This window comes from Dama dama, chromosome 11 (assembly GCF_033118175.1).
Source record: "Dama dama isolate Ldn47 chromosome 11, ASM3311817v1, whole genome shotgun sequence".
Taxonomy (NCBI): Eukaryota; Metazoa; Chordata; class Mammalia; order Artiodactyla; family Cervidae; genus Dama; species Dama dama.
The window spans coordinates 19099463-19111131 of NC_083691.1; the positions used below are offsets into that span (position 1 = coordinate 19099463).

An 11669-nucleotide genomic window follows, 5' to 3' on the forward strand; every position below is an offset into this window, starting at 1 on the left:
GGCTCAGATGGAGCCAGCAGAGGAGCTGGGGAGGGTAGGGGAGGACAGGGTGTCATGGCCTTGACCTTGAAACAAACAGAGCCTTTGGCTGACTTCCAGAGGCTAGCAAGTCTATGGTTTTATACCACCCTTTCCCCAGTTTTTTTTTTTTTTTGGGGGGGGGAGCTGTGCCACATGACTTTCAGGATCTTCCCAAGTGGCGTGATTGGTAAAGAACCCGCCTGCCAATGCAGGAGACATGGGTTCAGTCCCTGGGTGGGGGGAAGATCCCCTGGAGGAGGAAATGGCAACCCACTCCCGTATCCTTTCCATGGAAAATTGCGTGGACAGAGGAGCCTGGTGGGCTACAGTCCATGGGGTCGCCAGAGGTGGACACGACTGAGCGTGCGCTTGTGTGTACACACACACACACACACACACACACACAACTTTCAGGATCTTAGTTCCCTAATCAGGGACTGAACCCAGACCCCTGGCAGTGAAAGCATGGAGTCCTAACCACTGAACCGCCACAGAATTCACCCTTTCCCTACCGATTCAGTGATTATTGGGTATCACCCAGCACCACCCAGTTCAGAGGCTTCCCGTCACATGCCCACCCCTGAGAGCCCCACCGCCTTCTGGCTGCTGGTGCCCTGGACATCAGGGGAGACTTCCGTAGGTGCCGGACTGTGGGGAGGGGTTTATTCAATAAGGGTTCACTCCATGGCTGGCTGCTGATGCCCTCCCCCATGTTGCCCACAGTGGTCCTTCTCAAGGCCCTCTCTTCTCAAGTCCACTCCCAAGCAGCTGCTCATCCCTGCTCACCCTTCCAAAATGGAACTCTCCTGGCAGGACCAGCTCCCAGCCTGAAGAGCTGAGAGCATGGCACACCCTCTCCCCCTTTACCTTCACCCCTTATTTTTCCACCCCCCAAAGTGCTCTTTTTCTTTCATGTTAGATCCTTTCTGCAAAGGCCAGGCTAGCTTAACTTCCAGATACTTCCTGGATATAAAGGAAAACATTTTCATTTTTCTCCTGGGAAGTGCGTTCAACACTGGAATGTATTGGATCTTTCTTAGGCAACAAAGAAAATGAACAAGGGGGAAAAAAAAATGACAGTTTCCATATCAAGCCAAGCTGCACGCCATGGAGACGTTTTCCATCTCACGCCGTGGAGACATTTGTTGTCTGGCTCCAAAAAGAAGCCTGGAATGCAGAGGAGAATGAGATGATTTTTGCCCTCAGCACTCCTTCGTGGAGTCTGAGCAAAGACCAGGTCACAGAGCGAGGTAGTGCTGGCTAGAAGGGTGAGCAGGGCCCCCCATGACTCCAGGGCAAGGACGGCGGCTACAAGGAAAAGGGGATGGTTCCCAGGTGCTGTTCCATGACCCAGACCTTGAGGCATGAAAATGGAGTGAAGTGGGGGAGGGGGAAGGGGCTTCAGCCCCCTGGGAAGAAGAGAGAGGACATCCAGGCATTCCCTTCAGGAAGACCTAGCCCTGAACCTCTGGAGCTCAGAGACAAAGGAGGCTGAGTTGAGACACCCCCCCAAAGCTCCAGGCCCTCTGCCATGAGGGTGTGGGGACTAGAGGCCTGTGATGGGTCTTTTTGTCAGAGATTGGCGAAGATGCCGGGTTGAGTACACAGCCACACGTGTCCTCTGGCAGGTATTAACAGACCGTCAGAGGCCAGCTTGCCTCCCCTGGTGGCTCAGAAGGTATAGCATCTGCCTGCAATGCAGGAGACCCGGGTTCGATCTCTGGGTCAAGAAGATCCTCTGGAGAAGGAAATGGCAACCCACTCCAATACTCTTGCCTGGAAAATTCCAAGGATGGAGGAGGCTGGTAGGCTACAGTCCATGGGGTCGCAAAGAGTCGGACACGACTGAGTGACCTCAATTCAGAGGCCAGCTGAAAACAAGTGGAATTCTGCAGGGAACTGACGCCCTGTGGATAATGCCTCCCCAGGCTACATGGGGGGGGGGATGTGTAGCCTCCCTGGCCCCCTTGCACACCTGGCAGACACATCTGCAGCTGCCCTGGGACTCAGGTGCTCCAGGAAGGGCATCCATCCCTCCGTCAGTCTGGGTCTCCTGACTTTTGACTTGGAAAACACGACTACTGATCCCATGCCAGCTTGCACCCGAAGACGTCGGCGGGGACGCAGACAGTGTGTGACCCTCATGATCTGTCCTCTCTAGAGGTGCTGACATCTGGAAGCTTCCATCACAGGGAGCACTTCCCATAGGTGGATTCCTTCACTCCCCATGAAGCCCTGCAGAGAAGCCCAGACAGACAGCCTGCCTGCCGAGGCTGGAGACAGATGTCTGGAGGAGTCAGGGTGTTGCCTTGGGGCACGCAGCACGGGCAGGAATTTGTTTCTGTGTCTGAACTTCTAGCGGGGACCTGCAGTCCTTTGCTTTTCTGACACCAACACTGCACTTCTCTTGCAAAAAGGAAAACTTGCCTCGTGCCTCCCTGGGCCATCCCTGGGGACCCTGTAAGACCCTCACAGAGCAGAAAGTGGCGGAGCACACAAAGAGCCATCTTGCGTGCCTTGAATGCCAACACTGAGAGGTGTGCCAAGAGCTGAGAGGCCAGACCTCCTGCGGGGAGCTGGGAGGAGCACCAAGAGCAGGAAGAACTACCTGAACAGGTGGTGGCTGTTGTTGTTCAGGATCTCAGTCATGTCCGACTCTTTGTGACCCCATGGACTGCAGCCCGCCAAGCTTCCCTCTCCTTCACTATCTCCCAGAGTTTGCCCAGACTCATGTCCATTGAGCCGATGATGCCATCTAGCTATCTCTTCCTCTGTCATCCCTTTCTCCTCCTGCTCCCAATCTTTCCCAGCATCAGGGTCTTTTCCAATGAGTCTGCTCTTTGCATCAGGTAGCCAAAGTATTGGAGCTTCAACTTCAGCATCAGTCCTTCCAATGAATCTTCAGGGTTGATTTCCTTTAGGATTGACTGGTTTGATCTCCTTGCAGTCCAAGGGACCCTCAAGAATCTTCTCCAGCACCACAGTTCAAAAGCATCAATTCTTTGGCGCTCAGCCCTCTTTATGGTCCAACCCTGTCCAGGTAAGAGCAGGAATATCTCCGAGAGATAAGAGAGGGTGGGGCCTGAAGGCAAGGGACCAAATGTTCCGGGAGAGAGGTCACTCTTATTTATTGATAATTTCTCAAATTCGCTTTGGGAGGAATGCTGAGTTCTAATCCCAGCTTCTGGGAGGTGAGGAAACCCAGGCTCAGAGAGGTTGGGCAACATCCCCAAGGCTACACAGCTGCGAATGGATACTCAGGAGCCCAGGTCCCAAAGTCTGAACCCTGGTCTGGGGATGGCATCTCAGAAAGGCTGGCCCAGGCCCTGGCAGGCACGAGCTCGCTGCTGGCTGGCCAGCTGGAGGAAGCAGCAGCACTCTCGGGGCTCTCGGCGGGAAGCCGGCCGCCAGTGCTGAGTCAGTCTGGCCCCTGGCCGGTGTGGGCAGGAGGAAGGTGGTTGCCTGGGCTATGGTAACAGCTTGCTCCTTCGCTCCCCTGGGTTCCCAGAAGCCCCAAGTGGCCCGTCCAGTTGCGGACCGGCCAATTCCCAGGCCACTAGCCCTGACTGTCCCTCGTCACCGGTGTGTGGGCAGGGCTGACCCACGGCGAGGTGGAGCGCCCTCAGGGTGCTCTCTAATTGGGGGTGCCGCCAGTAGGTAACCCAACCTCCAGAAGACTAACCGTAGCGCTGAAGGAAGAACACAGGGCTGAGAGAGGAACCCAGGGCTGAGAGAGGAACCCAGCGCCCAAGGGTCTGGGGAAAGCCAGAGCTGGAGGCCAGAGGGTGCTTAGGGAGGCCACATCTGAGCCTCGAGATGAGTCTGAAGGATGAAAAATGCCTGATGGGGAGTCCTTTCTGGACAGTGGGCCTGTCGGGGCCTCACCTGGCTTCCCCCAGGCGGGACCTGGCCCTCACTCGCCCCAGTCCTTCTGGGGACTGACACACGCCGGGGAAGCTTCAGGAGCCTCCTGTGAGCCTCTTGACCTTGTGCCTGAAGGGCTGGGGGGTGATTCTGCAGACTGCAGGCAGCGGGTCTGAACTCCAGGGGCAGTTGGCAGAGAAGGAACCATCTCCTCCCCAAGTCAGGACAGGAAGCTACCCGTCAGCCCAAGTTATCCTCGAGGATAAGTCCAGGCCTGCGGAGGCTTTCAGGCCCCAGATAACTTTCTCTGGGAGACGAAATAGACTCAGGTGACTGCTCTGTGTTACTCTCCAGAAATGGAAAGGGACAGGCAGGGAAACTGGGGCCTCAAGACTTCAGGGACCGGGGTCAGGGTGAGAAGAGCGAGGCACTCATCTCACATACAAAATGAAACACAACTCTGTCACCTAGACAGATTCTATTTTGTTTTTCTTAATTTTTGGCCACATCAAGAGGCACACCCTGATGTTGGGAAAGAATGAGGACGGGAGGAGAAGAGGGTGACAAAGGATGAGATGGTTGGATGGCATCACCGACTCAACGGACAAGAGTTTGAGCAAACTCTGGAAGATGGTGAAAGACAGCCTGGTGTGTTGCAGTCCATGGGATCACAGAGTCAGACTCAACTGAGCGACTAAACAACAACAGAAGCATGCAAAATCTTGATTCCCTGGCCAGGGATGGAACCCGTGTCCCTTTCTGTGGAAACTCAGAGTCTTAACCTCTGGACCACCAGGGAAGCCCCTGTGTAGTTCCTCTGTACACTCACCCAAATACCTCCTGTATCTGAACCAAGTGAGACGCAAGCAGAAGCCCTACAGTCAAAAGACATGACTTGACAGGTAACACTTCTGTATTTAAAGGATAGCCAATAAGGACCTGGGCTTCCCTGGTGGCTCAGTCAGTAAAGAATCCGCCTGCAATCTGGAAGAGAGCTAGGTTCGATCCCTGGGGTGGGAAGAGCCCTTGGAGGAGGACATGGCAACCCACTCCAGTATTCTTGTCTGTAGAATTCCTATGGACAGAGGAGCCTGGTGGACTACTTTCCATGCGGTTGCAGAGAGTCAGACATGACTGAGCGACTGAGCCCAAAGCACAAGGACCTACGGTATAGCACAGGGAACTCTGCTCAATATTATATAACAATCTAATCAGGAAAAGACATCTTAACCACTGGACTGTCCTAACCACTTAACCACTGTGTATTTTCCCTCAGCCTGAGGCTCAGTCATGTCTTGGGCTTCTTAGGAGCTCTCAAGGCTAAAAGGGCTTACAAGTGGAGGGAGCAAGGGAGGGAGGTTCCCAGGTCGGGGGCACAGTTATATGCAAAGGCCCGGAGGCAGAAATGCTGTTCGGTTGACCTGCCAGGAGGATACAAGAAAATCCGCTGGCGCAAAAGATTTTCTTGTATCCCTTTGTGTGGTAACAGTTTTATTGAGATGTAGTTCAGATACTATGCAAGTCACCCATTTAGAGTACACTAGCTCTCTTTTCCTGCCCTGGCTGCTTGAAGATCAGCCGCCATCATGAACGACACAGTAACTATCCGGACTAGGAAGTTCATGACCAACCGACTGCTTCAGCGGAAACAAATGGTCATTGATGTTCTTCACCCTGGAAAGGCAGCAGTACCTAAAACAGAAATTTGGGAAAAACTGGCCAAAATGTACAAGACCACACCAGATGTCATCTTTGTGTTTGGATTCAGAACCCATTTTGGCGGTGGTAAGACAACTGGCTTCGGCATGATTTACGACTCCTTGGATTACGCGGAGAAGGAAGAGCCCAAACACAGGCTTGCAAGACATGGCCTGTATGAGAAGAAAAAGACCTCAAGAACACAGTGAAAAGAACGCAAGAACAGAATGAAGAAAGTCAGGGGGACTGCAAAGGCCAATGTTGGTGTTGGCAAACAGTGAGCTGGAGATTGGACAACAGAAGGAGTAAAGATTCTGCAGTGACTGTATCTGTGGTGCTTGTGCAGATTTTTCATGAAAGAATAAACTAAGACCTTTTACAAAAAAAAAAAATAAAATAAATTACACAAATAATGGTCTTTATTTACTGAGTTGGGCAACCATCACCAGGACCAATTTTAGAACATTTTTTTGCAGGGGCGGTGGGGAGAAGCATTGTGCTGCTTCCAGAATCTTAGTTCCTTGACCAGAGTTTGAACCTGAGCTTCAACAGTGGGCTAACCTCTGGACCACCAGGGAATTCCCCAGAAAAGTTTTATCACCCCAAAAAGAAACCTTTTAGCAGCCGCTGCCCATTTCACTCCAACACTGCCTCCAGCCCTAGAAAACCACAAATCTACCAAGAAAATAAAATGATTTTTATGTTGTATATTAGATCTTTGCAGATCCTAAACTTGTCTTAACTGTGTAGATACAGAAGTGTGCTGACATTCTGACACTTCCCTTCACTGGGAAAGCCCTGAGACTCCCCCTAGTCAGTGTTCCAGCTTGATGCTCTCCGTTTAAAGTACACAAAATATTTTTATTTCAACTACTTTTCATTGAAATCTTTCTAAGATTTTCTGAGAATTGCCCCAGTAGCCATTCGTTCTTTACTCATAGGATTCCAAATTCATTTGGAGCTGCAAAGATCTCATTTAAGGACCACACGTTTTCCAGTTTCCTATAACTAAGTTCTGGTCAATGAGATGTGAGCAGAAGTATTGTGCGGCACTTACTTCCTCTTTAGAAATGAGGGAGATGGCTCTTTTCCCTGTTTTCATCCTTCTGCCTAAATAAAGTATGTAAGTACTGGATCTTTTGCAGCCCTTCTGGACCGTGAGGTGATTTTGAGACTAAAGATGCTGCAAGGAAGAGAAATAAATACAAGAAGATGAGTCTCTGTCACCTGGGAGCATTTTAATCCCAGACTTCCTGTCTCTGGACTATTCAACTTTATTGTCATAAATTACGTGAAACAGTACATTTTAAGTGTACTGTTCAATGAGGTTTGACATATGCAACTACCATTCCAATAAAGATATAGTGTTTCCTCATTACCACCAAAAGTTTCCTTGTGCCTTTTTGTAGTCAATCCCCATCCCCTTCTCCCATATATCTACTCTATCTGCTTTCCGTCCTCTAGATTAGTTTTGCCCTGGGCTACTTTTATATGAGAAAGAACTAAAGGTCTATTTTGCTGAAGGCAATATTTTGGGGGACCTTTATTGTTTGCAGCTGATTCTAATGCATAACCGAATATAGATATATTACACACGGTTTCAGATAGAGGCTCCTAAACACATTGTAATATGTTTTTGGTAACTTCAGACCATTGTTAGATATCCTGTGTCTTTGATTGTTCCCTGGGAAACAGATTTGGAGATGAGATTTTCAGCAGGAGGTTTATTAGGGAGCGTCCTTGGGGACACACCTCTGCAGTAAGTAAGAGACACAGAATGAGGCAGCGATAGCTTATAAGAGAGCCTCTTATAAAAGAACCTCAGCCATTCCCACAGGGAGCTCTGAGGCTGGGTAGACCTTCAGAGACATCCCAAGCTGGGTCCCCAAGCTAACAGTTCCTGGATCTGGGCTATCCATGGGGAGTGTTGAAACTTAGACCAGGCAGCTCTTTTCATTCTCTTTTTAAAAAATTTATTTTACTTATTTATTATTTATTTTTGATTGTCTTCATTGCTGTTGCTGCACAATGGATTTCTCTAGTTGCAGAGAGTGGGGGCTACTCCTCATGGTGGTGTTCGGGCTTCTCATGGCAGTGGCTTCTCTTGTTTGCAGACCACAGGCTCAAGGGTTTGCAGGTTTCAGTAGTTGTGACTCTTGGGCTCAGTAACTGCGGTTTGTGGGCTTGAGAGCTCAGGACTCAGTAGTTGTTGCCCCACAGCATGTGGAATCTTCCTGGACCAGGGATCAAACCCGCGTCCCCTACATTCTGGCAGGCAGATTCTTAGCCCCAATGGACCACCAGGGAAGCCCCAGGCAGCTCTTTTTATTTGAGGGCGGTTCCCAGGATGGGATACTGCTGCTGCTGCTGCTAAGTCGCTTCAGTCGTGTCCGACTCTGTGCAACCCCACAGACGGCAGCCCACCAGGCTCCGCCATCCCTGGGATTCTCCAGGCAAGAACACTGGAGTGGGTTGCCATTTCCTTCTCCAAAGCATGAAAGTGAAAAGTGAAAGTGAAGTCTCTCAGTTATGTCTGACTCTTAGCGACCCCATGGACTGCAGCCTACCAGGCTCCTCCGTCCACAGGATTTTCCAGGCAAGAGTACTGGACTGGGTTGCCATTGCCTTCTCTGAACAGGATGGGATGAGCCAAGAGCTATTAGTAGTCAGTACTTCAAGCAACTGAGGGTCTGCGTGTCTCGGGTCTAATGCAGAGTCTGGGAGGCACGCCACAGTGACATGAGTTCTTCTGGTGTCCTTGGGGCAGCTCAGCAGCATGGGAGCAGCATGTACCTGCCGGGCAAGATCTCATGTCCCTCTTGGGCAGATGCCTGACTCTGGGGGCCCTGAAGCCCTCAGAACAGCAGAGGCCTGATCTTGGGGCCAGGGCCGTGAGCTGTCAAAGAAGTTGTTTCCCCACAAAACCGTCTGCTCTGCTTCTGCGGGACCTTCCCTGTGTTCCTCCTGGGTTCTGTCTAGGCAGGCCCCCATCTGGGAGGCTGTGGGGTCAGATGCCTTCTCTTCCTGTCTCTCAAGCTGCCCCTGGAAGGGGCTGTCTTTGCACACCCCAACTTTGGCAATGTTCGCACCCCCGCCCCCGCCCTGTCCAGCCCTTCCTTAATTGTGAGCTTTACAGTGACTTCACTGACCCTGCTAGAAAGACATGAAACTTAACAGCCTTCTGGGCTACTCACAACTCCTCCGCTGTGAGAACTGCTTCTAATATTCTGCCTTATTTTACCAACTAAGCCTGAAGTTTCTACCTGAATTGGGTACCTGGGCTTTATAACAATGTTTCCTCCATGCCAAGAGCTCTTTTCTTAGGTTTGAGAGTTGCATTCCAAAAGGCTGAGGTTTCTGGCACTTTGACTTTTAGATTAGCCAGACAACCCCATAAGTCAGAATTAAATGAGGGTCAGGGGATACTATTTATGTTACTTTTTAAGGAAAACCATTTAAAGTCCAGGTAAGTACAGAGAATATCAAACATATACGCATCCCCAACAGAGTGGCTGTCGGGACATGGTGGCTTCATAGTTTTAGAAATAATGCATGTCTGTGCTCCAGTGGTCATGTATGGATGTGAGAGTTGGACTATAAAGAAAGCTGAGCGCAGAAGAATTGATGCTTTTGAACTGTGGTGTTGCAGAAGACTTTTGAGAGTCCCTTAGACTGCAAGGAGATCCAACCAGTCCATCCTAAAGGAGATCAGTCCTGAATATTCATTGGAAGGACTGATGTTGAAGCTGAAACTCTAATACTTTGGCCACCTGATGCGAAGAGCTGACTCATTTGAAAAGACCCTGATGCTGGGAAAGATTGAAGACAGGAGGAGAGGGGATGACAGAGGATGAGATGGTTGGATGGCATCACCGACTCGACAGACATGAGTTTGGGCAAACTCTGGGAGTTGGTGATGGACAGGGAAGCCTGGCATGCTGCAGTCCATGGGGTCGGAAAGAGTGGGACACGACTGAGCGACTGAACTGAACTGAACTGTGCTGGCGAAGCCTGCTTCATCACTCCAGTCTTTTCCACCCTTCCTTGTCCCAGAAACAACCCTTAATGTGAATGAGTGGCATTCTCTTTCAGTCCATTTTGATACTTTTGCTATACTTATATACATTTACACAGATGTACACTGCATTGTAAGTTTTAAATAAACCTAAACAATGATGTACCACAGTTTCCATGTTAATTCAGAAATATCTAGCTACATGATGTTAACTGTCATTTATTTTATATTCCATCGTGTGAATATAACATGCTTCATTTACTCCTTCCCCCAAACACTAGACACTGAGGCTGCTTTCAATTTTCATCCTCCTTTGCTGCAGTGACGTTCTTGCACAAGGCCTTCTGGCTTCTGCACGGAGGTTTGGTTGGGGTGTATAAGCGGAGGGATGTTTGCCTCTCAGCTTCACTAGATGTTGCCAAACTGCCCTCTAAAGTGATTGCTGCAATTAACCCTCTTCCCCTTGGCGTACTCAAGTCCCCCTGACTCAACCTTTTTCCCTACTTGGTACCGTTAGGGAGGTAACCCTGTCTCGAGGTTGCTTTATTTTGTCTCAGCTGCTGAAGGGGTTGGACATCTTTCATTTTGGCCACTTGGACTATTTCTCCTTTGTCAATTCCTTTTTCACTTTATCAGAGGATTTTGCCCTTCGAGTTTCTTTTGTTCTCAGTCTTTATTTTTGGCTTCTCTGGGTCTTCGTTGCGGTGTGCAGGCAAGCGAGGGCTACTCTCCAGTTGCTGCATGTGTGTCTCTCACCGTGGCAGCTTCTCTTGTTGCAGAGGATGGGCTCTAGGCACATGCAAGTTTCAGTGGTTGGGGTTCACCGGCTTCGTTGCCCCTCAGCATGTGGAATCTTCCTGGACCAGGGGTTGACCCCGTGTCCCCTGAATTGACAGGTGGATTCTTAACCACTGGACCACTAGGGAAGTCCCGAATTTCTTTTAATGTCGTGTTCTTCCAATACAAAAAAAAATAGGGGAAGAAAAAAAGGAAAATAAAAAAAAGAAAGAAAAAAGTGTAGCCTCCCAGTCATGTGAGGCCATGGGGAGAAAATCTCACGTAGGAGGCTATGACGGGATCTAGCTTCACCTGGATGTTATTATCTGTATGATTTGGGGCAAATGGCTTCCACTCTGATTTTTAAATTTATTCATTTTTCAAGTGTACAATTCAGTGGTTGAAAGTATATTCACAAGATTGCACAGCCATCATCCCTATGTAATTCCAGAAAGAAATTCTGTGCCCACGAGAAGTCAGTCTTCCTCCATTTTCCTCAATTCTCAGGCTCTGGCAACCACTAATCTACTATCAGTCTTTATGGATTTGCTTATTTTGGACATTTCCTAGAGTGTGTTAAAATCAGCATGATGTTTTCAAGGTTCAATATGCTGTAGCATGTATTAGCGCATCATTTCTCATTAGGGCTGAATAATATTCCACTATTATGGATAAACTACGTTTTTCTTTTCTTTCTTTTTTGGCCACATTGTGCTGCAAGACTTGTGGTAACTTAGTTCCCTGATCAGGGATTGAACCCGGGCCCTCAGCAGTGGAGTGCAGAGTCCTAGCCACTGGACCACTGGGGAATCCCCAAGATCATATTTTATTTATCCGTCCCTCAGTAGATGGACTTTTGGGTTATTTCTACTTTGTAGATGTTATAAATAATGCTGCTATGAACATTCATGCACAAGTTTTGGGGTAAACATTTATTTACAATTTTCTTGGTTACATGCTGGGGTATAGAATTGCTGGGTTGTATGGTAACACCTGGACTTTCCAGGTAGCACAGTTGGTAAAGGATTCGTCTGCCAATGCAACAGATGCAAGAGATGTGGGCTGGATCCCTGGGTCAGGAAGATCCCCTGGAGGAGGAAATGGCAACCCACTCCAGTATTCTTGCCTGGAAAATTCCATGGATAGAAGAGCCTGGTAGGTTACAGTCCATGGTTCGCAAAGGGTTGGACACAACTGAGTGTGAACACACACACACACACACACACACGTAACTCTATGTTTAACTATTTGAAGAACTGCCGAACTGTTCTCCACAGCCATCACACCATTTTAT

At 49.3% G+C, this 11669-nt stretch overlaps 1 protein-coding gene across 1 annotated transcript; it reads left to right on the plus strand.

The window, feature by feature from the left end:
• The first annotated feature begins 5418 nt into the window (after window positions 1-5418).
• Window positions 5419-5991, plus strand: LOC133065450 (small ribosomal subunit protein eS24-like). Its single transcript, XM_061156201.1, has one exon. It carries the CDS (start codon window positions 5472-5474, stop codon window positions 5790-5792), a length of 321 nt encoding a protein of 106 aa, XP_061012184.1. The 5' UTR covers window positions 5419-5471; the 3' UTR covers window positions 5793-5991.
• The last annotated feature ends 5678 nt before the right edge of the window (window positions 5992-11669 follow it).

Excerpts from the sequence above, each read along its gene's own strand:
- LOC133065450 (XM_061156201.1), top strand. The coding sequence starts at position 5,472 with ATGAACGACACAGTAACTATCCGGACTAGGAAGTTCATGACCAACCGA.